This window comes from Trichosurus vulpecula, chromosome 5, assembly GCF_011100635.1.
Source record: "Trichosurus vulpecula isolate mTriVul1 chromosome 5, mTriVul1.pri, whole genome shotgun sequence".
NCBI classification, from domain to species: Eukaryota; Metazoa; Chordata; class Mammalia; order Diprotodontia; family Phalangeridae; genus Trichosurus; species Trichosurus vulpecula.
Genome location: NC_050577.1, coordinates 253,813,731 through 253,841,520, shown reverse-complemented (window position 1 = coordinate 253,841,520; position 27,790 = coordinate 253,813,731). Strand labels below are relative to the sequence as shown.

General features: G+C 39.4%; 1 protein-coding gene across 1 annotated transcript in view; it reads right to left on the bottom strand.

The window, feature by feature from the left end:
- The window catches only part of GRIP1 (glutamate receptor interacting protein 1), a 338,240-nt gene that overhangs the window by 27,508 nt on the left and 282,942 nt on the right, over positions 1-27,790 (bottom strand). The window contains exons 19-22 of the mRNA XM_036760738.1: positions 22,561-22,708; positions 20,007-20,118; positions 19,843-19,887; positions 14,317-14,553 (exon numbers count right to left, since the gene is read on the bottom strand). Of these exons, the coding sequence (XP_036616633.1) occupies positions 14,317-14,553; positions 19,843-19,887; positions 20,007-20,118; positions 22,561-22,708 (542 nt within the window). The remainder of the gene's footprint in view (positions 1-14,316; positions 14,554-19,842; positions 19,888-20,006; positions 20,119-22,560; positions 22,709-27,790) is intronic.

Below are 27,790 nucleotides of genomic sequence, written 5' to 3'. Positions count from 1 at the left end.
GTCTTTGTATCTCTTGCTAACTTGTCCAAGACTGTCCTAGATGCTAGGGTCACAAAGAAAATGAAACAGTTCCTGCCCTAAAAGAGTTTGCATTTTTATTTTATAGATTAGATAACTAAACCCCAAAGCAGTAAAATGACTGGCCCATGAGCAGAAACTAATAAATGGCTCACAAGTCTCTTTCCAGTGTATTGTTATCAATAGAGAGGGCTCTAGCTTCTGCATCTGAACGCTTAGAGAAAATGGTGTCCAAATTACATACTAGAGAATGGCTACTTCTGCCTGGAATCTTCTGACTCCCAATTTCCTTCACCAGTTTTAGGGAATATTTTCTTTCCATATGATGAGTGTACAGAGTTCAACAGAGAAAACATTAGGAAAGCCAGAGGACCATAGGAGAAAAAAAGCATGAGAAAACACACTGGATTTATTCTCAACCACATTTAAATGTGAATCCATCAGGCACCTACAGGCAGGGACAGCACTCAATATAAGATATGGAGGGGAGTGGGGCTTATGGACTGCATTTGCTACTGATGTGTGTAACTGCCTCCATATATCCTTACTTTCACTTTCTAATCTTCCTTTCATTTGGAAAATAAACTGGCAAAAGCAAATTGGGGTTTCTGTGCCATTCTGGGCTTAATCGTAGACATTTTTACTTTTCTAAGTTAGATAACTGGGAGATTTACAGTTTAAGGGCCATATTGAAATCCTGTCTTCACGCTATCCAGACGAGATTGCCATGGCTCTCAGATGCCTAAAGGTCATCACTCTTGCTAAGCACAAATGCTCCAATAAAGAAATAAATAAATGCCCCAGCAAATATGTGACTAATTTGTAGTCAATTAAATTTTTGTTTATATAATCTACTACAATTGTTGAATGAGGACTCATATAGTTAATTGTAATTTGACTAAAATATGCTCAGTTAATACCACTAAAGGAAACAAATTGACAGTAAAAACTAAATCACATTTATCTTTCAAACATACCATACCAGGACTTGGTAAAAAGATAATTTTTTTGGATATTTTAGATAAAAGTAAAGTAAAAGCAAATAAGTTTAATGTTCTGGTAATTGGAAGAAAGGTTTTGTCCGAATTGTGAAATATTTAAAAAATGAAATTCAATGTTATTATCAAGCATGTACAGAAATCTGAGATCATGGCTAAGAAAGTCTTCCTAAGTAGCGTTCATGATGGGTCTGCCTTCATAACAGATAAGAATCATTTATAATTATGCAGTAATTAGCTGCATTACTAATCCATGTAAAGTATATGATTTGTAAAGTATGTCAATATTCTTTATTTACTCTTTTTTGTTAACATTGCTAATTTGCTTAGCAGACCTTTTTTTTTTAAATAATGTCAAAGTGCTTATCAACCATGTTCAAATTATCAAAAATTCAAATATGGTGGCATTCAAGATTTTGCTGAAATTGCCAAAGTAATCACTGTTGAGACTTTTTTCCCCCTCTTTTATCTTTTTTGCTTAACTACTTGCATGGTCATTAATCACCAAGTGAAATTTCGCCTACTTCATGTACCTTCTCTCCCTCTTTTTTTGTTTGACCCTAACCCTCAGTTATATCCCCGCAGTCAGGGAAGGTGTATTTCTGGCATTCTCAGAATTCTGAATTTTCAAAGTTTACTCCTAGAAACAATATTACAAATTTTAGTTAGGTTCTAGAATACTAATCACCTGTTTAGCTTGATTCAATTGAACAAATATTTACTGATCAAGATATTGTATGAGGTACTGTGGAAGATGGGACACAGAACCAGGCTTCAAAGAGCTTAAAATCTAGCCAGGCAAATTAAAATATGGATATATGAAAGGTAGGAAAGAGGTACAGTAGAGAGAATGTTGAATCCAGACTCAGGACAGCTAGACTTGAATTCTGACTCTGACGCTTACTAGTTTTGCAGTTTTTGCGTCCAAGAGGTCAAAACTATTTTCATAGTAATACTAAGATGTCACTTGCCTTTTAAAATACCTTTTTCCAACTACGCATCTGTTTAAGGCCAGATTTTCTTCATTTACTTCAACCAAAACAACATATTGTAATAGACCGAAAGCAGAATCAGATATGAGAATTCAATTGTCTTCTATTAAGCCAGACACTAATGAACCTTACAAAAATAGCTAAAACAATGCCATTCTCACTAAACTTAAGAAAAATAGTTATTTTTCATAAAATACTATTAAATATATTAATGTTATTTTTAAATGAATATTTAAAACTTTTTCAATTTTAATTCCTAATATGGTAAAAAGTGACAGACATTGCCCACGTAAACAAAAGCTCTTTGGGATCGTCAATCATTTTTAAGAGTGAAAAGAAGATCCTAAGATTAAAAAAAATCTGAGAACCACTACTGTACTGAATGACTTTCTCTAGACAGTCTCAACCATTCTAGAATCTGTAAGAAGGAATGAGACGTCTTCCCTGGGGGGAGTATCAAGTGTATAAAGGATGATAGTAAATTGGTTTTCTGTGTGTAATTGGCCACATAGTAAAAATGTAAGCTCCTTGTGGACAGAAACCATTTCTTTGTATCCTTAGTACCCCACATACATGATCATAGGATTATGTCTTTAGAACTGGGGGAATCCTCAAAATGTTAAATAGTGAACATTTATATAGCGCTTGAAGGTTTGTAAAGTACTTTACGAAAATCATCTCATTTGATCCTCACAACTACCCTGGGAGGTAGGTACTATTATTCTGCCCCCCTCCCCCATTTTACAGATGGGGAAATTGAGGCAGACAGAGGTTAAGGGGCTTACCTATAGTTTGAGGCCACATTTGAACTCCAGTCTTCCCTGACCATACTAACTAGTTGCCTCAATTCAATGTTGAATTGAAACACAAACAAGTGGATTAATTGGTACCTTAGGCCTTTTCATTTCTAACTCTTGGAGAAGGTTTCATAGACTCTACTCCTTCTGACATCTGAAGTCTGACAGTTAGCAAAGAGGGGCTTTTGTTCCATTTTACAGTGCAGATATCCCTAGAAGACTCAGTCCCGTATAGTGGAAAGAGCCATGGATTTTGACTTAGAAGCAGTTCATCTGAATCCCAGTTGTATTAGTCATCACCCTTGGCCTAAGCAAGACCAAGTGGAGTCTGGTTCTCTGAGCCTCCAATTCCTCATCTGTAAAATGAGAGAGCAGGGGTAAATCAGGATGAGATTTTAGAGTTCAAATGGACCTTCAGGTCATGGAATCCAACTCTCATGTCACAGTTGAGAAAACTGAAGTAATAAGGAGTCAGAGCCTGGATTTGAACTTGGGTCTCCAAATCCTTTACAATTTCTGCCATAACCTTTCAATTCTAACATCCTGTGATTCTCACATTAATTCTATCTTTTAGAATGAGTAAATTTATTATATTTAGATTGTAAGTTCAGACTGTTAAACTTTTGAGAACACAGTGCCCAGGACAGTGCTTGGTACATAGGTGCCATGAGGAATCGATGCCCAGAAGGCACAGGACCAGATAAAGGGAGCTGGGAAGGAGAGGTTTGGAATATCAAGGAGGAGCTTCACAGGTTTTCCCAGGGACAGGTCTGGTTCCAAGTGAAGGAGGAGGTTGGACTCCATTACTGGGGGTGAACATTCCAATCAACTAGAGACCTATACATTAAAATCAGCGTATAGATGGACGATGAATAGAATTGTGCGTGTGGCAGGGGACAAGTGGGGGTGGTAAACTGGGGACCGATACTAGCAAAAGCGACTAAACAAAAGAGGTGACGTCACCAAGCCTTGGGAATAGAGAGGATTAAGGAGGATCATAGAGCTGAAGGGGGCTTTAGAGGTCACTGAGTTCACACCCCCTCATTTACAGATAAGGAAACTGAGTTGCAGACAGGTTAAGTGATTTGCCCAAGGTCACACACCTGGTAAAAAGAGGGTCTTTTGAATTAAGGGGCATTATATTCATGATTTTCCTATTTTCTATAGCACTTTAAGGTTTCCCAAAATACTTTTCTCAAACTTTGGTAGCAATAATAATATTTATATAACACCTACTACATGCCAGGCACTGTGCTAAGTGTTTTTCAAGAGTAACTCATCTGATGCTCTTAACAACCCTGTGAGATAGGTTATTATTATTATAATATTTATATTATATATACTTATATATTACATATATATAATAATATTATCATATTATTATCCTCATCTTACAATTGAGGAGAATGAGGCAGACAGATTAAGTGACTTCCCCAGTAAATGCATTTGAACTCAGGTCTTCTTAACCATAGGTTCAACACTCTATCTACTGTGCCACCTAGCTTCCCAATAATGAAGTATGGCAAAGTAGGTTGAGAAGATATTCCTACCCCCATTTTACTGATGAGGAAACCGAGGCACATAGGATAAATGATGTCCCACTGGTGACACAAGTACTAAGTACTGAAACTGAGATTTGAACCCGGCTCTTCTGACTACCCAGTCCAGTGATCTGTCCTGTCTGTGCAGATGAAAGTTGATACTGAAATGCTTTTAAAAATATTCCTACAATAAGGGAAATGAATAAAAGAGGCAGGGATGGGTAGGATATTCTGCTTTATCTACTGACAAACCCAGAGAAACATGAAAATCTCACCCTGCTAACAGTAAGCCCTAATAGGGGCAGGGGATGAAATGGCACCGCATGCTCGGAGCTAGTCTAGTTGGAACTAAAACAGGAAAAGAAATGAAGCTAACATTCGTCTTGGAGACAAGGAAATTAAATGAACCGAGGACAGACTCCACATTGAGGATTTTTGGAAAAGGGAAGATAGATGCAATCAAAGAATTAGTAGCTGGGATCACATGCTCCTTATCTGCAAAGAGAGAACGAATCAGTGATAAGCCAGGGTGAAAACACAGTTTAAGAAAAAAGCACAAAGTCCTGCGGATGCCAAGGCCTCAAATGATGCACATTTATTGTCCACTTTTCTCTAAGTAGGAAAATAGGAAATCCCACAGTCCTTGAAATGCCTGGCACATAGTAAGCGCTTAATATATGCTTGATTAATTGATTGGTTCCTCAAATAAAGAGAGTGACCCTGTAACAAAAATTTGGCTAGCAGCTGCCGTTGAGGTGTAAGACCCAGCAAGACCAGCAACAAGAGCTGCCAGCACAGGTTCTGTGATCTGCTTTACCAAGGAAAGTAACTTTAAGGGGTTAACAATCTCACTTTAATCACACATGCAAATATCATTCATTTAGTTCAGGAGGAAAAGCCAGCAACCTGAACTTCAGAGCAAATACAAACAAATTGGAAATTACCAACATCAACAGGCAGACCTTGTCTGATTCAAATCACAATTCATAGTTACCAGGAAAGCATCAACATCTAGGTTTACAAGCCGGGGGGGCTCTTAACAATGGCTGCCCAAAGTCTCTTCAAGTCACACGCCACTGTTCCAGTGAGTGAGAGCCCCAAGGGAAAATGCCAACCTATGGGTTTATATATTCTGTTCAGGGTCAAAGGGTGTCACAACATATGACTCACCCATGTGACCTAAAAGCGTCACAAACATTTGACTCAAACCCATGTGGCTTAAAAGCCTCAGGCATCAAAAACATCTGACTCAAACCCATGCAAACCAGGCTTTCCCTTGAGGTGAGGAGGTTGTCAAAGACTCCTGACCCAATCAAAGAAACAAAGGCCAGACTCTTCAAGGGCACTTGATTAAATAAGTGCTAAAAGAGAAAACAGTAAAAGAAAGTCCCTCCTTAATTACCAATACAGACCCATGAGGGAATCAGCTAAGGAACAGGCAATCAGTTTTTGACTTTGTCTCTTCTGTGACTGACACTTGAACACATACCTTTTTTTCCCTTTTTAGTGGAAAAATAAAGACAGGATTTATACAGGATTCTTAGTGACTTATTAATATCCTTATTTTATAGATGGGGAAACGGAAGCAGAAGGGTTAAGTGACTTGCCCAGGGTCTCTACTGTCTAAAGCTGGATTTGAACTCCGGTCTTTCTAACTAGGCCCTCTACCCACTACACTGCCTAATGGCCTCAATTTGATGTCCAATTTAATTGAAACACATAATGATGGTATAGTTGGTACCTTAGGTCTTTTCATTTTCAAAAGTCTAAGACTTTTGGGACACCCTGTATATTATTGGTAAGGGAAGAACAGAGGTCCTAGAGTTGATTGGTGCGATCGATGCTGTCTGTATGCACTCTTACGTCCTCCCGTGGCTAGAGTGCAGCACAGCTTAGGGGACAGAGAATCAGAGTAGAGAAGACCTGGGTTTGAGTCTCCTCTTGACACACGATGTTCTTTCTGACCCTGGAAAGTCACTCCTAGTACCTCCTCCTATCCCCAGCAACTCTCTATTACTACAAGTTGGAGAAAGGCTGCAGATCTACATTGGTAGAGGGAACTTTTTAATTGGGAGTTTCCTATTACATTAATGAAAGGACAGACGCAGACCCCAGCACAGCCCCCCCAAAAATAAAAAACCAACAACTCCCCCATGGGATGCAGCTCAGTGCCTTGCACAGAATTGGCACTCCCATATATGTCAAAGGAATTTGGTATTGTTCACTCGTTTCAGTCGTGTCCAACTCTGGGACTCCATCTGGAGTTTTCTTGGCCAAGATACTGGAATAGTCTGCTGTTTCTTTCTCCAGGAAATGTTACAAATGAGGAAACTGAGGCAAACAGGGTTAAGTGACTTGCCCAGGGTCAAACAGCTAGTCACTGTCTGAGGCCAGATTTGAATCAGGGAGGTGAGTCTTCCTGACTTCAGGCTATTCACTGCAGTACCTAGCAGCCCCCAATGAAGGAATTAGTGAATGGAGATAGAGACAGGGATGTTAGGTTAGAGGGGAAGAGAAGGGATGAGAGGAAGGTGTAAGTATAGAACAAGGTAATGACAGTGGACAAGAGGACAGTGGGGAAAGGGGAGAGTGGAGAATGACAGAACTGGGAAAAGACCTCTAGGGCACCTAATGTAATCCCTGGAGTACCTCTATGCTATCTCTGACAAGCAGCCATCTAGCCTTAATGTAAAAGAGAGGCAGCCGATTCCACTTTTGTGGAATTCTGATTGTTAGGAAGCTTTTCTGTATATGAAGCTGAAAGCTGCTTCTTTATGTTCTAGCCATTTCCTTTAGTTCTGCCCTCTGGGGGCTAACAGAACTAGTGTAATCCCTCTTGTCTACGATATCTACTTCAGATACTGGGAGATCACCATCTTCCCCCCCTAAACCCCTTCATCCCATGTCTTTTCCTCAGACTAAAACATCCCTAGTTCTTTCAACCAGTGATCTTTGAGAGGCATGGTTTTGAGTTATCCCACTATCCTAATTATACTCCAGTCTGTCAACGTTCTGAATATGTAGATGTGGAAATGAATGTACTAATTTAGATGCGGTCTTCTCAGGGCAGAGTACAGCAGGACCATATCTCCTTAATCCTGGATACCACGCTTCTAGGAATAAAGCCTAAGGTCACATGAGCTTTTGTGGCTGCTATGTCATATTCCAGACTGATAATGAAGCTGCAGTCCACTAATGGCCAGTTATCTTTTATATGAGTTAATTTCAAGCAACATTTCTCACCATCTTAAACTTATGCAGTTGATTTGTTTTGAACCCAAATTTTAGACTTTATACTTATCCCTATTCAAATGAATATTATTAGATATGGCCCATTTTTCTAACCCAGAGGTCAGCACACTAAAGCCAGGAGGACTACTTTTGTAGGAATGTTAGCTAAGAATGGTTTTTACACTTTTAAACACAATAAAATTTTATTTAGAAATGTGAAAACTGGGGCAGCTAGGTGTTAAAGTGTCAGGAGGACCTGAGTTCAAATCCGGCTTCAGACACTTGACACACTAGCTGTGTGACCTTGGGCAAGTCACTTAACCTCAACTGCCCTGCCTTCCCCCCTCTAAAAAAAAAGAAATGCAAAAACTATTCTTTGCCCACATGCCCATTTAATCCAGGGGCTACAATAGTTTGCTGATTCCTGATCTAACCCATTGGGATCTATTTGGATCCTGATCTATTGGATTCTCTGCCTCCCATATTTGCTTCACTTATCATATACACCTTCTATTCCATCTGGGCTCCAGTTTGTGATGTTGATGGGTAATTAGTCAAAAAGCATTTATTAAGCACTTACTGTGTATCAGGCACTTTTTGAAAAGCTAGGGATAAAAGACCTCCTTCTAGGTTGACAATGAATATGAGCTGGTATACTTCTCAGTGGGGAGAGAGTTCTAACATACCATCAGATGCCATGGCAAGGGATCAACCTGAAATTGCTTTTATGGTGGTGGGAGCAGATCAGGTTGAATCATTGCATCACCCCCCTCTCAAGAATTCTTCCTTCTGACCAATGGCACAGATCTACAGACTTTGCTTGGGGTTAGGAAAACAATGTGATACTAGAATGAAGCAAAGTTATTTTGCCTCCATAAGTGAAATCCACCACCACAACCACACAGGTATGGAACTCTAACCAACTGAGTTAACCATTCATTCTTCACTTAGAATATACCCATCATGTGCAAGAGCCACTGACAGAATGTTAACAGGGTGGTACTGATAGTAGTCAGGAAGCTATATTAAAAATTAAATATGTCTCCATGGCTCTGGTAGAAATCCTGAACTGGAGAAACCCTGGGCTTCATCATAAGGATCAATTAATGAATTCTAACAGCAAACACTGTTCACTGTCAGATGCACACAACTAGCAACATGACAGAAGCAAAGCTACCCTTTTCTCATTGAAAATTGTCTTCCCTAATAACCTTGCCTCAGGAAAGGTTAACTTACAATGAATGCCTGCTCTTCCTTTCATTCACTTCTAGTTTGTAGCTATTTTTTAACTACAGATACTTGGGTGAATTATGCGGACAAAATTTTTTTTTTTAAAAAGATGCTGTGCACAGATTCACGAACTTAGTATATCATTAGATGGGTCTTCTGGGATGCCTTAAATCAATCAATCCATCCAAGCTATGACAAAAATGCTCAGGACCATCACCTGCTTTTTAGGTTTGTATTTTCTTTCTGGCATAAAATGCAAAGAAAACTTAAGTGGTGCAGGACATATATTCATTTCCATCATGGGAGGTGTGGGGAATGAGTAAAAGAGAACAGTTAGTCATTAGATTACGGTCAGTCTGAATATCCCATTGTTGAGGATGGGTGTAGCCTCCCAAATCACCCGTGTTGCTCTCTAGATGTTCCAAACATATCAACAATCACCCCTAACTTCATTTCTAAGTGGTTGTGGATGTTTCCAAGGAGAAGCATCATGGTATAGTGGTTACAGAGCTGGTCTCAAAGCCAAAGACCTGGGTTCAAGTACTACCTCAAACATACTGGCTATGTGACACTCTGTGCTCTATGCAAAGCCCTAAGACTTCAGGTTGCAGGGAAGATGCCAGCCTGCATTGGTAGAGGGAGTTTCCTCACCTGGGAGTTACCTATACCAATGAAAGGATAGGTCCAGTCCCTCCTCCCATCCTATCGAGGCCACCATGTCTTAGGTCTCCATCTTTAACACCCAGCATGTTAAACTCAGTTACCCTCATTTTTGCTGAAAGCTTTTCAAAGAAGAATAAGAGGGAGTTTTTTTATACTGCTGGGATAGGAAGAACCTTTTCACAAAAAGAATCCCATCACTTAGCTTTGGAGCAGGTATCAACTTATTTGGTTGGTTTTTTTGTTTGTTTGTTTTTTAATCTGCGGAGGAAGGAGGTGATACAGGAGACAAGATGGACACCATTCCCTCAGGTCTGGGAGGTGAGGGCACAGGTGAGGGGGGCAGAGTTCTGCTGCACCCCTCCGGCTTGTGCAGGACGTGGTTTGATTTTTGCATGCTGTTTTCTGTTTGCTGTTTTCTTTTGCACGCCTTTGTCATGTAGCCACTGGGGACACCTATTAAAGTCTCAAGGAGGGGTTTCCAATCATTGCAACAGAACATTTTGATGTCCAATGTAGACCTAATCTGGGAGTCCAAATAGAATAGTCATTCAAGGAGGATTGAAAGCCTGTTAGTTTAAGATTCACCAAAAAGAAACACAATTACCCCAGTGGCCTAGACCTTTAAAGGTTAAACCCAGACTTGTAAAGCAAGCATCTCAGAAAGACTCTCCCCCTCCCCCACTAGTAATAAAAGCTCTAGGTAATGAATTCTACAGAGAGAGGAAGGCTGGCAAAGGCTGCCTCTTGGAGGTACTTATTGGCTATTCTTAACCTAATCCTCAATAAGCTGAATAACTAATTTCCAGCCTGTTCCAGGACTACACTGCAGAAAAGGGTCTTGACTTTCAGTTCCTAGGAAAAGAAAAAAGTGGAATTGTTACTGATCATACTAAATTTAAGCACCCAGCCTCTCATCCCTAATAGAAGCATCATCTTTAGAAAAGAAGTGTCCATTCCCTCTAAGGCAAGGGATTCTTAACCAGAGATCTGTGAATTTGTAATACTTATGTATTTTATTTTGTCCATTTAGAAATATTATTCATAGGTTTCAGGCTGCCAAAGGGGTTCATGAGACAAAAAAGGTAATGGACCCCTGTTCTAAGCAATGGGCATTGGACCTGTAATTTCAGGATATAGGGAACTCCCAGGTGAGGAAATTCTCTCTACCAAGGAAGAATTGGGTTCTTACTGTGACTTTTGATCCCTTAGTCTTTTCCTAGGCCAGCCACCCTGCATTAATTACACTCAACTCCCTTCTCCATCTTGACCCCTTGGTGAACCAGTTCAGCTCTATACTTTCTTTTTCTCTTGAATCTTCTGCCCCATTATTGTATTCCTTATGTTGCCCTGTCAAGATATAGATGCAGATTACTGCCACTGTCCCCTGGCTTTGCTCCTGAATGAAACTGGAGAAAATCACACAACCAGGCTGAAAGGGTCAACCAAAAATATATGTTACATAACCTCAACTGAGTTCTCATTCTGGCAAGGCAGTCCATTTACATCTCCCTAATTTAATTCACTATCCTCCTCACCACAAATTTTCATCCCTCTTCAAACCTCCCATGGCACCTCCCCCAATCCTCTCAGCTGAGACTCTTGCCTCATATTTTACTTAAAAAAGGTCATTTGCTAAGAATTCCCTTTATCGCCCAGATGCTATGTGCCACTATCTCCTCCTTTACCCATCTTACATGAAGAGGTGACCCTGCTCCTTACCAAGGCAAACATCTTTGCATGCACAAGTGACTCCATTCCGTCTCATCTGCTGGGATTGCCCCCTCAGTCCTTTCTATCCTCTCACTTATCTTCAGTCTCTTCTTGTCTATAGGATGCTTCAAACTACCTAGAAACATGCCCAAATCTTCCCCATCCTCAACTCCTACCCCTACTTGATCTGTCTTTTCTCACTAGCTGCCATTCCCTATCTCTCCTCCTGATTAGTGACTTGTTGAGAAGGTCATCTGCAAGACATGCCTCCATTTCTTTTCCTCTCATTCTCTTTCCAACTTTACAGTCTGGCTTTTGACCTCATCGTTAACTTTCATTTGAAAATAAAATTAAAGAATCATTAGCTGCTCTCTTCAGTTACTAATCTTCTCTTAAGTGCCAGATCTAATGGGCTTTTCTCAGTTCTCATCCTTCTTGACCTCTCTGTAGTCTCTGACACTATCAACTCTTTTCCTTAATACCTTCTTCTCTCTAGGTTTCTGTGACACTACTTTAAAGGACACCAACAAGTACCTAACCACAAAGGCGCTCCTACTATCTGTCTGAATGGTCCTTCTCAGTCTCTTCTGCTGGATCTTCATCCAGGTCACAACTGATGACCGTTGGTGTCTCTCAGAACTCTGTCCTGGGCCCTTTCCTCTTCTCCCTCTATTCCACTTGATGATGCCATCCTCTCTCACTTCATTTATCTTCCCTATGCTAATGATTCTCAGACCTGTTTCTCCAGCCCTAACCTCTCTCCTGACCTCCAGACTTGCATCTCCAACTACCTATTAGACACTACAAACTGGATGTCCCTTAGACATCTTGAACTCAACATGTCCAAAACTGAACCAGTCATCTTTCCTCTCAAACCTCCCCTACTTCTGAACTTCTCTGTTACTGTTGAGGGTATCACCATCTTCTCAGACATCCAAGACTTACAACCTACATGGCACAACATGGTCCCCTCATACCTTTACAATCTTTGAACACTTCACCCCACCCATATACTCTGAAAGCCAATGACACTGGCCTCCCTGCTGTTCCTTGCACAAGGCATTCCATCTTTGGACTGGTTGTTTTCACATGTCTGGAATTTTCTCCCTCCTCATCTCCACATCCTGGCTTTCTTCAAATACCAGCTAAAATCTTATCTTCTATGAGAAGCCTTTCCCTATTCCCCTTACGTTAGTGCCTTCCTTCCTTCATCTCCAATTTATCCTGTATATATGTTGTTTGTCCATAGTTGTTTTTGTGTTGTCTCCCCAGTTAGCTTGCAAACTCCTTGAGAAGAGATTTGTATCCCTGGTGCTTAGCACAATGCCTGCCACGTAGTAGGAGCTTAACAAATGCTTATTGACTAACCAGTGCAGATTGGCATCTTCTCTGAAACTTATATTCTTAGAGAGTTGCCTAGAGTGCAGAGAAGTTAAATGACTTACATAGGGTCACACAACCAGTATGTGTCAGAAGCAGGACCTGAACCCATGTTTTCCTCTGTTCCCCATCCCATGCTGCTTCTCTACCCTCTAAGACTCCACCAAATACCACAATTAGACAAAATCTTAGGTTTTTGAATAAGGAAAAGAAGGACTCAGTCTTTTCAAACTTTGGATTTGACATAGGGAAAGACCTCGAAGAATTACTAAGTCCAAACTCCTCATTTTAAAGAAACTGCGCAGACAAGGTGTCTTGACCAGAGCTGGCCAAATCTAATATTCTTTCCACTACACCTCCTATGCTGGATCTTTAGGTTATTCCTGAGTTATTCAACTTAAGCTGGCTTCTCCAAAAGGGAAGGAGCAGAGAACAGAGATCTAGATTCTATCACCAATAAGGTCCTGAAGCAGTGTTGTTTGCTGCTGTCCTTCTGTTATTACAGTAAGAGGGTAGGTAATGGTCTCCTCAGTGGATTCGGGGTGGTCAAGCGGTATTCCACAGCATCATCAAACACATCTAAAATGGCGTTCAATCCAAACACCACTTAAGACTTTTCCTCCTTATGCTTCATATTCAAGGAGTCTTCATTTCCCCCAAGACTGTGTTATCTCTTTGTGATTCTCTAGCAAAACACACAACGTTCCCTTAACCCTAGACCCAGGTACCAAATGAGCCAGTGATTATATTGAGTTTAAGCATTCTTCTGTCTCCAGCCTGCCTTTCTAAGCTCACTCCCCATTACTCCCTATCATACTCTTTACATTCCAGCCAAACTGCGCCAATGGTCATACTCCATACCTGACATTCCAAATCCAGTCTCTGTGCAAAGAGGATATAGCAAAGGCTGTGTCCCATGACCTGAATGTGCTCCTTCCTCACCTCCATCTTTTAGAATCTAAAGCTTCCTTCAAGGCTTAGCTCGTGTGACATCTCTTACATGAAGCCTTTCCTGATAGCCCCTAAGTTGTTAAAATTCTCTTCCTTCTCAAATTATCATGTATGTATATATAAAACATATATATATAATGTATACACATGTGTATGAACACCATACAACATGTCTGTACACAGATATGTGTATATTGTGCACACAGACATATATGAAATAAGCATGTATGTGTATTTATATCCCAATTGACTGTAAGCTCCCAGAGGGAAGGGTTATTTTTTTGTTTGCTTGCTCTTTTATTGACCCCAGTACCCAGTACAGTGCCTTGCATAGAGCTATTACTTGTTGCATTGTTTAGAAGATTATCAAAGTTCTCAAAGGTGGCATAAAACATGGAAGTCATAAACTTCAGTGAGTGACCTTATGGACTTGAGCAATTTTAGTATATAATTAGGATGACAGGATCAGAGATTTCAAGCTGGAAGGAAACTTATAAATCATCTAACCAAGCCCTTCATTTTACAGATAAAATTAGGGGTCAGAGAAGTGAAGTGATTTGGCCAGGATCACAAAGGCACAGGAATTGACCCCAGGTCTTCTGATTCAAAAGCCAGTGTTCTTTCCATTGTATCATTTCAAGAAGGCTGATTATGATTTTTAAGTTAAAAAGACCAAAGGGTCACCTACTTCCAAGCCAATGTTTTAGAATGAGATCATAGAACTACAGTGTTTTCATGCTTGCCTCAACAAAAGCACACTGTTGGGGAAATATACTGAATTCTCTCTCTCTCTCTCTCTCTTTACCTTGTGCAGTTCCACAGGAGTTGGGGACATGATCTCCTTGATTTCTTGCTTGATTTTTCTTGGGGGCATAGACTTCCTACCCATATCAACAGGCAGGGTGTTGCTCCGAGTTGCCTGGCTGTAGTGGCTCCGAGACGTGCTTCGTTCTTGGAAGCTGGCCTGGCGTCCTAATTGACCGCGTGATGGTGTGGAGGCCTCATGATTCAAACTCAGCGTGCTCCCCAGCATGATTGTTGCCTGTGGCATTGACAATTTTAAGGAGGGAGGGGGAAATTACACCCTTGAACTGAGGAAGAGGTATTACTGCTAATCCATAAGCATACTTCTCCTTTACCCCATCAAAATACAGTCACTTCAGTGCACAGTGAAAGGCTAGAGAATGGATGTACCAGTGTTCTAGGTGTGGTCTGTAAAACTTTAGGAAACTGGTTTGTAAGTTACATTCATAATGCCCAATGAAAATGTCAGTCAAAGTCTTTGCATTGTTAGGTGTGCACATACTTAGGGCAGTTTGGAAACTGGAACAGCGCAATGCTCTAAGCATTTGCTTCCTGCAGACTCTGACATTTAAGAAAGCCGCATTTAGAATGCAGCAGGATTATCTTTCTGTGGAATTGGAACAGAAAGAATTCACACAGGCAGCCTTCTAGTGAATTAATTTCTAGTAACAGACTAAGAACTTCTCATTCAGAAATGGTCTTTGCCCTTCGTTTGTGTTGCCCCAGAACCAAACCACCAATTCCACAGAACCTGGTTCATCCTACAAAGAGAAAAAAGATCCTCCTCTCGTGTTTACCTGTGTCACACCACCTCCCCGACCCAGAGTTCTACTAAATGGTTAAATTTTGTTATCTTGGCCAAAAAAACCCCAGGATTTTTTAGAATGGTAGATGCTTCCTAACTACTTTGTAATTCTCTGTGGAGAACCAGGGTTAAGAGGGGTGCATCATCTGTTTGCATTCAAGGGTGCAGACTGAGACATTTTTTTTTTGGACGTGGCCAACATGGGAATTTATTTCACCTGATTATACATACATTTTGGTAATAGGAGTTTTGTTTTTCTTGTTTTCTCAATTAGAGGGTGGAGGGGAAGGGAAAGAGAAACAGATTTTCATTTGAAAAAGAAATTAATTAAAAAAAGAAAAGAATTATCATCTGTCATCTCTGCTGTGCTCACCACTTTGCTAAATGTCTGTGAGAAAGGAACTGAGTACTACCACAACACCAGAGAGATTGCTCAGTGCTGTGTACACAACATGATATGTGAGAAATGATAAGATTAATTTTCACACAACATGATTGCTGCCAGAATATTAATTGCTTTGATTAACTAACTATAGCTGGGTTCCAGAAATGGGCCACCAGCAGAATTCACCATTAGGTTTGAGTCTGTCATCATCACAGGATGTTAAAAATCCTGCCAATATTTTTTCTAAGATTAGGGCCATAATACTTTTGCATCTTTCAATGTTAAGCTACTTTAAAGACAAACCAGGGCACGTAGCATTTGGTAGTGAAAATATATCCTTCATAGTACATGGTACATGCCACGACACAGTCTGGTTGTTAATGAAAACCATATTAAATTAGTAACCAAGAAAGGACAATGCAGAGGGACTATGTTATGGCAGAAGAGAGTCCTAATGTAGCTTCTAGAAGAGATTCTATTATTTTAAACTGCAGCAAAGGAGAAATTAATTAGATCCTTTGATTACTATACATGTTGAGAGTAACTTTAAGTTGGGAGCCAAAATATACAACAGAGTTCCTCCTTCTGTATCACCTTGGAAAAGTCACACATTGGCCCGATTTAATTGATAACCAGATTGAATAAAAATAACTGTATGTGGAAAAATCCTAACCTTTATCAGTAATCTTAGCAATTACTTAGAAAATACACATGTACTATATATAGTCAAGTTTTAACTCATCCATGGGTAGATCATGCATGTTATCTGAGCTAAATTTTGTTTTTAAATTTATCAACAGTTGGCAAATACTTTCTGATGACTTTCTTTGTTGATATAGGGCACTCATTTTTGACTGGCTTCAATTCACCTCAACTACTTTCTTTGCTGAAGCGGGAAAGGAATGAAATGAGCGTTTATATAGCATCTACTATCAGGTACTGTGCTAAGTATTTTAAAAAAAATTTTTAAACAAATATTATTTTATTTGATCCTCACAAGATAAATGTGAGGTAAGTGGTATTTTTATCTTCATTTTATAGTTGAAGAAACAGACAAACCGGAGAGTAAGTGACTTGCTCAGGGTCACACAGTTTTTAAGTGTCTGAGGACTTATTTAAACATGGGTCTTCCCGTCTCCAGGTCCTGAGCTCTATCTACTGTGCCACCAGCTGCTTCTATGTGTTGATACATCAATCTACTAGGATCACCTCAATCAGTCCACTTTGGTTCTTGCTTTGCTGACGTCTCTGCTCCCTAACTTTTCCAATAGGTAGCAGGAAGCCCTGAAAAATCCAAATATTTAATCACTCTATCTATTCTAGGGTATGTTTGAGAGATGGTACTTTTAGAGACCAAGCAAAAAGTTTGTAGGAAGAAGGTTAGGAGGAAGAGACAGTGTGTGATAACTGAGGAAGGTCCCATTCTGGTCTCCACACTTTGATATTGTTTAAAGCAATTTACAAGAATGTGAGAAGTACATATATGCAAAGATAAGAATAAAAGTACATAGTATCACTGATCTTAATAGCACTTTTGTTTCTGTCCAGCTTTCATAGTGTGGCTATGCCTTTGTATCATCACCCAACATTAATACACGCGTCTCTCTAGGTAACGATCTTTCCAGTGTTGATGGAGTTTACTTTCTGATGTTTACTAAAGTTTGCTTTGCACAAAGCACATCATATTGCCTGTGTATACACAGCGGTGTTTATTTTTTTCTGAGAGAGGCCATTAAATAGAAAAGAATTCTGGGCTGGGATTTAAGAGATAAGGGGTTTTAGTCCTCACCCTTCTGACTGTGTAACCTTGGCTAAGTCACAATCTCTTTGGGTATTAATTTCCTCACCTATTACATGAGGGAGAGGATTGGAATAATCTCTAAATTAGTTTCCAGAAGCTTAAGTTCGACAAAATGACAAAATTCAGTCTATTCTTGTAGGCTAAATCAAAGTATACGTAGAGATTGAAAAGGAACAGACTAATAGCAAACGTGTTAATTAGCTTCTAGTTTATACTTCTTTTGCCAATTTGCTAGTCATTTGGTTGAGCTAAGGTTTCCTACCTTCATAGCTATCAGAAATGATTATTAAAAGATATATATTAAGCTAAATATATAGTCAATACAAGTTATATAATACATTAATATAGTAATGATTTTATACTTAATATATTAAATATATAAATTAAAGACTAGATTATACGCTAAAGAATATATTAAATATTAATATATTAAAGAATGATAATTTGAATTAACCTCTTTAAAAACTTTAAAACACCATATAAATGCCAATTATTAATAATAATTACTGTGTGTATATGAGGGCATGTGTATGAATTTCAAAGTAGGACACTAGTTCTGTCAGTATTTGTCACATGAATATTTTAATCAAAGCACTAGGTCACATGTTTATTTACCCTTGCTTATAAAAGTGTAAACAGGACCCAGATTTATGAATTTTCTAACTAGTCTTTGTTGTTGTGAACTTTAACCTCTGTTCGATCTATATTTAGTATTTAGTATAGTGCCTGGAACATAGGAGGAACCTAGTAAATGTCTACTGATTCACTGGCTGTTGACTAACTATATGTTGGGTATGTAGGTGAACCTGTTATTTACTGATGTGGGGGATTCTCAGGGTGGAAAATTTCCCTACTAATTAGCCACACCTTTGTAACTTACAGTTTTTAACAATGCCTTGGGGCACTGAGAATTCACTTGTCCTAGATCACATGCCATTAAGTGTCAGAAGGACCTGAAAGTGAGGTCTTTCTGATTCCACAGCTACTATGGGCGTATCACACTGCCTCTCTTTATATCTAACTCATTTAATTTCTGCATTTCCACTTTCAAGGGACTCAGTTCACTGAAGCAGTATCAAAGCAGCCCTGTTGGTTTCAGCAACTTGGTTCCTCCCAGAACCATCTATCCTGAAGTACCCTTTCATGAAGGAATAGTAACTCTGTGTGGAAATATGCTCCCATGGCAGTAACAGCTTCCACAGACTAGAAAAAGGTAAACCAGAGGAGGGTCTATTACTCTTTGTAGTTTTACTCAAGACCAGAAAGCATTCCAATGAAAAATAGAAAGGTCATCTGAACCAAAGCATGCCTGTAAAAGATAGCATCAAGGCTGGTTTTGGAGGGTAACAAAAACAGATGCATTTGTATACATAATTCAGTTTGGGCTCTTTTCAACAATCAATTTAAATATGGAAAAGGTGGTGAATGTTCCTATGAACCAACTGTTCAATAGTTACTAGTTCTGCCACGTGTGAAATTTGAAAATCCACAAGGAGGAGAGACTCTTCTAATCTCAATTTGCTTGAATTCCAGAGTTGTCATCCACTTCCCTTTCCTTGAACTGGGCTCTGAACAACAGAAACTGAGACATTAGCCTGTAAGATCATGCCATATGAAACTACGGAGTTTATAAATTCAAACTTATAATTGCTCTTGACAACCCTACTTGCAAATACACACAATATTAGAATCACACCAAAGGTCCATCCATGCAAAAGAGAAGCAACGTAATACAGGGGCACAACATCACCTTAGCACTGAGGGAAGTTCCTCCCCCAGTAGGCCATTCACATTCCTTACGATTACCAAGGGACTCCAAGTGACGTCAGAATGAAAATGACATCCGGCCACTTTTTGCAGCCCCCACAAAATTTAAAAGAACATAAAAGGAATAGTCTAGGACTTCTCACTCCAAAGTGTGAATGCTGCTGGAATATTAATTGCTTTGATTAAAGAAACTCTCTGGGAAGGTACTAGTAAAAGATGGATTCAATTATTACACACCATCTCACTCCCCCTCAAATTTACACTAAATAAAGCAAGCAAAGAATCAGGATTTGCAATTAACAGCAAGGCATTGTGTGATTATTTTGGCTGCTTAAAAAAAATGTCAGCTGTGCTCATTCACCAGCTGCCACATTACCTATTTTAAGGACAAAAAGCAAGCAAAAATTTCCTCTTATGTTCCTCTTAATGACCGAATTAGTTTCTATACCAGATACAAATGCTATCATGCCAAGGAACCCTTCTAAACCAGCTTAACAGAATGGGATGCGCGGCAGCTGTGAAACCAGGTTCGGATTTTTGTTTTTTGTTTTTTCTTTTTTGTTAGCAATCTGGTGGGAAATGCTGCATGTGCAGTTGGGGTTAGCAGGGCAGAATGGCAGAAGCTACAAGTCAGGAAGCCTTGAGGGTGGAAATGGGAGAATAAATCATTTCAGCAGCATTTAAAAAAAAAATCAAATTGCTTTCTGGAGGGCAGGGGGCAGGGAAAGCAGCTTCACAAGCAAAAAATATTAACATAAAGGGTAGGTACCAAGAGAGTCATGTTTCTCAAACACAGACGCCTGTCCGCTTTCTCCTGTGGAGAGGGGTTAAAGCTTTTAAATGAGCTGGAGTGAAAAATGCAAACTGATAAAGGTAAGAAGGACCGAAAAATGAAAGTTGGCTGGAATTAGTGATGGGCAGGGTTGGTGCTACCTCGAGCTCTCTCAGGATTCCTGACTGTCCACAGGTTTCTAAGTCCTCCAGCGCCTGAGACCAGAAGTTCTCTTCCTGTTCCCCATCGGCATTGTTATGAGTCCCTGGAAAACTGGGAACACACAGAAGAACTTGGGTTAGAATCAGCCATCTAAGTTGGCAATGCGTTGGTCCCTGAATCAAGATTTTTACCCCTTGTTCAACACATGTACATCATTTATGACAACAGAGAAATTAGTGTGGAAAGGTAGGGAAAAGGACCAGAAATAACTGGGAAATTCTCAGTGACGTGTGAGGGGTGTGTGTGTGTGTGTGTGTGTGTGTGTTCCTTTCCCCTACTTGGGTAGCAGAGAGTCATGAATACTGAAGGTGCATTCATCCTCACCAAAGAGCAATTTGATGATTGAGCATCTGGTGAAATCGAGGCCCCTTGGGAGTGAGTTGACTCTCACCCAGGAATCAGCTTGGTACTATGAACAGAGGGCTGGATTTGGGTTCAAAGGACCTGGGTTTAAATCTTAGATCAGCCACTTCCAATCTGTAATCCTGGTCAAATTATTCCCCCTTTCTTTCTGGGCCGCAGTCTCCTCAACTGTCAAATAAGAAGATTGTACTAGACGACTGGATCTAGGTCCAGATCTATAATCTTCTGATTCTTCCTGGTAGCATTTACCAAGGAGCCCAGCTACTAGACTAAACAATATGGCAGAAACTGAGGGCAGCTAGGTGGTGCAGTGGATAGAGTGCCAGCCTTGGAGTCAAGAAGACTCATCTTAATGAGTTCAAATCTGGTCTCAGAAATTTACTAGCTGTGTGACCCTAGGCATGTCACTTAACCCCATTTGCCTCAGTGTCCTCATCTGTAAAACGAGCTGGACAAAGAAATGGCAAACCACTCAAGTATCTTTGCTAAGAAAACCCCAAATGGGGTCATAAAGAGTCAGACATGAGTGAAACGACTGAACAAAATCAACTGAGGCTGTTGATTCTCGTCCTGATTCCACTACTAAGATATGTCTTTGTTGACAAATCACATTATTCCTATTGGGAAGAAGATGATGAGTATTATGGCTGAAGGGTTCCTAAAGTCCCTAAAGAAGGTCAAGTGGACAGAGCTTTGGGAGTGTCCTGTTTTCTTCCACTTATGTCATTCCACATATGCCATGGGCTCCCAACATTTCCCTCTATCAAAAAAAGTAAAAATAAAAACAAAAGGGCCAGGGGTAAAGCAAGCAGGTTTTAGGAGACTATGTTTTTTTAATGAGTCATACTACTGAAATTCAAACTTCTAAAGGCTACAGCTATTCGTCATATCACCAAGGCACTTCAAGGGTATAAATCTGCTGGGCTCTGTGTGGAGGATAAGATGATCTGAATCTGCTAGATGGATTAAAGCTATGTCTTTTTTAATCCACTAGAAGTTTATTAATGCCACTTTGGTACCATGACTTTTTGCTGATTACCAATTTGCCCTAGAACATGCTTTCTTGGAGCACCAAGTTGAAAAAGGACTTCTTGTCCCAAAGCGCCATCTTGAATATGTCTTTGCTAACTTGCAATTACTAGCGTGGACTCACTCAGTTTTTAGTAAAATGGAAGAGAGAGGCAAAGGTTGCTAGACCTTGTTATAAAGTGAGAGGTTGAATTTCAGAAATCTTAACTAATGAAAATGAATCTTATTACCATTCTCATCAGATGTGCTTTATTACATTTTTCTGTAGGAGTATACGACATCCCTTCTCCTATCTCTGCACCTGAAATGTTCTTCCTCCTCACATTAGCCTGTTAGAACATTTAGCTCCCTTCAAGGATCAGCTCCAGTGACTTCTATGTGAGAGTCTTTCCTGATCCTGTCAGTAGTATATTCTACTTCCTAATCCCCAAATTAATTTGTTTATTTTATAAATATGCATATTTGTATAAGTTGTTTCCTCCCTGTAGAATAGAAGCCTGTCGAGGGCAGGGATGGTTTCATTTTTGTCTATGTATTCTTACTGCTTAGGAGAGTGTCTAGCACTTTCTTTTTGGCCTGTACATGTTATTTCACTGGTATAGTAAACTGCAGATGAAAAAAAAAATCCTTCCAATGCAGATATGCAATTCTTCAACAACTTATGACCTTTGCGAGTTGCTTAGGGACACTGAAAAGTTGAAAGACATACCTAGGGTCACACAATCAATATGTACCAGTGGTAAAATGGAACCCAGGTCTTCTTAATTCCAAAAGGGAAGGGAAGAAGATAAGCATTTATTCTTGATCTCTAGCCGCTGTACCACTCAGCCTGGCACAGAATAGGCACTTAATAAATGTTTGTTAAAATCAAATCACACCATACAATTGATTCCACAGCTTTATGTATTTCACTCAACATTGTGGTATTAACCAGACTGCCCTTGCACATTGCTTTATCACTTTATTATTCAAGAAGCCCAAGAAATTAGGGCAATTTTGAAGAAGAGCAAGACCATGGGAAGAAGGGAAGCACAGATGTGGCCCGAATTATCAACCATGGAAAACAGCATTGGAAGACACGGCTTCACACAAAAAGCTTACCTACTAGCTGTTGGTCTTTCCCATTCATAATCGCTCAGATCCACTTCTTGGTTTAGTGTCTTGCTCGTTGGGGACAAACCACCTCTTTGTTTAGGATTCCTCCATTCAAATGCACTGAAATTGGATCCTGAAGCCTGGAGGCCAGGGCCTAAAAATTTAAGTGAAGCATTATAGTCTTATTTTTGAAGAAAGAATATTGAAATGAATGCAGTCAGGTTTCAGGTTCATCTTGGTCTTGTGGCATTTTGTGGTTGTCTCTCTGCCTATACTGTGAAAATTTATCAAGAAACTGACCAATATGGACTAAATTTGGTAGGTTAGTGTAGAATATCAAGATTAATGATAATATTAAAAAAATCTCACATTTGATATCTTTGACCATCATCTCCTCTCTTACTTGATGCTTTTTCCTTCCATGTTATTCTTCTTTCCTGGATCACTTCCTGTCTATAAATGGCCTCTCCCCCCCAACTTCTAAAAGTGGAATGTTCCCCAAGGTTCTCTCCTTGGTCCTCTTTAATCTCAACATTCTCTTCCTCGACAATTCCATCTACTCTCATGGCTTCAATGATCAATTTTATGTTGATGACTCAAATCTATATATTCAGTCTCGGTCTCACCCTTGATCCACAGACTTGCATTTTCAGCTATACTTGAATATCCTTAAACATGTTCAAAATTGAACTTAGCTTCTTCCCAAATCCTGATTCTCTTCTCTATTTCCCTAGTTCTGTGCATGGCACCATCATTTACCTTGACACTCATACTTGAAAATTCAGTCATCTTCAATTCTTTTCTCCTTATCACCCTCTATATCCAATTAACCAGTTTTCAAGTTCTGCTGATTCTTGAAAAATTTCTTATTCATCTCCTCTTTTCTCCTCACACAGACAACCATCTTAGTACAGGTCCCTCACTATCATTTGACTGAACTTTCTTAATAGCCTCCTAATTGATTTTCCTGCTGAGGTATAATGGCTTACTTGGAATCACAGGACCTGAGCACTACAAATCTTAGCTCTGCCTCTGTGTCCTCTAGCCAAGTGACCTTGGGTAAGTCACCTAGTCATCTCAGTTTCTTCACGTGCAAAATGAGGCTGATCTAGATGACCTCTAGGTCCCCTCTAAATCTATGATCCTATGATACTTCATACCATCGTCAGAATACTTTTTCTTAGGCAAAGATCTGTTCATGTCTCTCTCCTGTTTAAAAATCTCTAGAGGCTCTCCCATTCCCTAAAATGATAAAAAAAAAATCCTCAGCTTGGCAATCAAAACAAAACTGAATGATTAGCCACTTCTTGACCTGCTCTATCCTTTCTTGCCTCTGCACACTTGTACAGACCATCCTCAAGTTTGGAATGGACTCCCTCTACTTTTCTGCCTGCTGAAATCCTTCTCTTTCATTAAGACTCAGTTCAGGTAGCATTTCCTCCATAAAACCTTTTCTGAGCACCCCAGTTCAAATGACATTTTCCATGACATATTTTCCATAGCATTTTGTCTGAACTTTTCATTGCACTTAATCACATTTTGTCTTGGATTGTACTTTTTTGTATATATGCCTTATCTCCCTTGTTAGATTATAAAGTCCTTGAAAGTAGGACTCATTGTACTTCCAGTATTTAGCATTTTGAACATTACTGACACCTAGTAATTGTTTATTTAGTTGAATTAATAAATACTTTTACAGCTTAAAAAAACTTTCCTTATTAAATCATTTGATCCTTAAAACCCCACCAGGTTTCTTCTATTTTACCTCAAAAGCTGTCTGACCCCATTCCAACTCTGTGTGTACCCTTCCCCATTCGCCAATTCAACTTTATGTATTTTCTTCCCCCACTGGAATGTAAATTCCTTGAGGGAAGGGACAGTCTTGCTTGTTTATATTTGTATTCCTAGTGCTCAGTACAGTATCTGGTATATAGGAACACTCAATAAATGCTTGCTATCTGTATCTACCTACTATCTATTCCTACATCCAACTATTTATCTACCCACCTATCTATCTCCATCAATATATCTCATCTATCGTCTGTTATCTATCTATAACACCTGTCAGAGGTAGAAGAACAAATTTGGTCTCTGAATGGTTAAGTGACTTGCCCAAAGCCACAAAGTAAGTGAGAGGGCTGAGACTAGAATTTAGTTCTCCTTGCTACCATCACAGGGATAGGGAGAAGGACTGTACCTGTGACTTCATTGATATATGGAATATACACACACACACACACACACACACACACACTCCCTCTACCAGGGAGTACCTTCACTGCAACTTGTAGTCTGAGATTTTCCTAGAACACTGAGAAGCTCTGCGTTACATTCAGAGGTAAGATCTGAATTCTTGTCTTTCTTCCTGACTCTAAGGCTAGTTTTCTGTCTACCATGCCATGCTCCCTCTTTCTACTACAATCTTTGTCTATAAAGAAATAGTGTGGATGGAGTCCAGAAGACTTGGGTTCAAATCCCATGTCTTACATTTATATTATCTACAATGAAGGAGATCTCAGTCCAGTCACTTATGAGTCAGTGCCGGTACTACAGTCAACAGTCAGAATCTAGAGGTTTAATAGGAGGAGATCAAGCCTTAAATTCATTCCAAGCAAGTAAGGTTCAAAACAAGTTGGTTAGGAAGAATAAGATAACATATGTGGACATACTTCAAAAACTGTAGTGCATAATACATTATTACTCTATCTGAAAACTGGTATACTACTACCGCTCCTACTTATTAATGTTGTTGTTAGGAAGGAAGGCATCTAACTACTGGTCTTTCCTCTTTCCTCTACACAGGCTCTGATACACCTTAAATTTGATTGAGAACCAAATGGCAGAAGATGTATCTTTTAAAGATGTATTTTTCTTTAATTACACCGAATGAGGCACAAAGATCTTAGAGATCATAATTAATGCCAGAATTTCCCATTATTACATGCACAATATGCTGTGTTGAGAGACACATGGCTTTCTCATTTAAATTTTCTCCTCTATGATAGCACTGAAGTTAAACACGTCAGGAACCATGAAGGGCAGGAGCCATCCACAGTCTTGTTGACTATGCACTATGCAATTAATAAGGTACATATACGAGAATATGTGGGGCCAAATCCCTTTAACATTTTTGCTCTACCGTCCCCCATCATGTTTTCCCACAACTGCTATAAATACACAGTGGGGATTGTTAGAGGTGGCGTCCATCTTACTTGTCAGTAGTCTAAGAAAAGCACAGCACCCAAACGGTAACAATTCTCTCATCCAAGATTTTGGTCCCAAGGCCTAGAACACAACTCACTGACACATACTGAAAGCATTCCTTATTAGCCTTCAGTGTGGTGAGCTCATACTTTATAACAATGCAGAACTTAGGAAATATTTACAGTTCAATATTTCATCCTTTTTCTCTGACAGCAGCAGAAATGTGATTAGCTGGTTGGTAAGAAGCCATGTGTGTGATGAATGTGTAGTTTGCCACCTACGAGGCTGAATTATACTTCACTCTGAGCAGCCTCTCCTCCAGAAGAGAAATAATAGGAGTCTCACTATAGGATATTTCTAATCTATAGGCAAGCTCACCTGTTTTCTCCTCTGAGCTAAAAAGAGAACTGTAGAAGATCCAATTTCTTGTGCTAGAAAAAGGGCTAACGAAGGCCTGCACCCTTCTTACTGACTTGTTAAACACTTCAGGAGCCCCCTTCTGAGATTAGCACTGAAACCAGTGCAACCATTTAGCATCATTGGGTATCCCCCTCCCCCCACACAAAAGCATGATATGCATTCCCAAGTCCTAAAGAAATTCTAACTTGTTAAGACTGGATAGTTGAATGAAAGAGTCTGCTTTAATTTGTTCTAGTAGGCTGGGCAAGAGATTACAGATGGGTCGGTATCAATCCATCACAGCTGTTGGGGAAAATATCTCCAAGTACTTATCAAATATATAATAGTCTGCACCTTTTCCTGAGCATTATTTAATAATGGCATCACTAAGTGATGAGAAGTATAAAGGGGTTTGTGGTGGTGGGGTGTCAAGATTAAATCATAGATAGGTATACAATTGTTGCCTGAACTTAGTGGCAGAAAATCTAGTTTCTAGTGCTAGTTATTTGTGTCTCTGTTAGAGGTTGTAATTCATTAGGTGAGAAGAGGAGAATAGTAACCTCCCACACAAAAAGTCTCCATCAGTGTAGCAGATGAATCAGAAAAATGTATGGCTGATACTAAAGCTTACATCTCTACATTACTGATCCCTGCCTCCAATTATCTCCAATTTACCCTGTACCTATCCTGTTATTTATTTGTTTGTTTATGCATTCATTCATTTATTTATCTGTCCGTCCATCTATCTATCTATCTGTCTATATGTCTGTCTATCTAATCTATCCATCTATCTATCTATCTATCTATCTATCTATCTATCTATCTATCTATCTATCTATCTATCTATCTATCTATCTACATGCCTCCCCAACAAGAAGGAGAGCTCCTTAAAGGGAGGAGCTATTTTTTTGCTTTTTTTTGTATCCCCACTGCTTAGCACCAGTGCCCAGAATGTAGTAAACAATAAATGCTGGCTAACAAACTAACTGCCTCCCACTTGATACCCTTACTAGCAAGGTCTGTATTATGGTTTTGTTTTTTAAAGTTGTCTCTCCTCATTAAACAATAATTTAAAAAAACAAAACACTCAAAAGGAATGTGAAAAACAATTTCCAACAGTGGCAATGTCTAAAAACGTTTGTCTCACTCTGCATTTTAAGTCAATCATCTCCGGAAAAAGAGAGATCTCTTTGGTCCTCTCCAATAGTGGGTTTGTTACTATATAAATTGTCACTCTTAGTTCTGTTCAATTCATTCTATATAAGTTCATAGAGCTTTTCCTTCACAGGTTCTTCTTTACTGATAATGCTACTGATCACCAAAGGACCAAAAGTTCTGAAGCACTCCAAGGTTGACACTAATCCATTCATCACCATTCTTTGGGGTCATATGTTCAACAAGTTCTGAATTTACATAGGTATACATCCATCCATATAGTATTTCTTTATTTCCAAAAGGATTCTGAATTTGTCAAATGTCTTATAGAAATTAAAATATATTAAGAACTACAATGTTCTCTTGTTCTACCAGTATACTGACTGTCAAGAAGGGAATCTGAGGCTAGGTGATGATCCATAGTCCCTGAGAAATCTTAGTGATCCCTGTTTCCCTCTCTAAATACTTGCCAACTGTA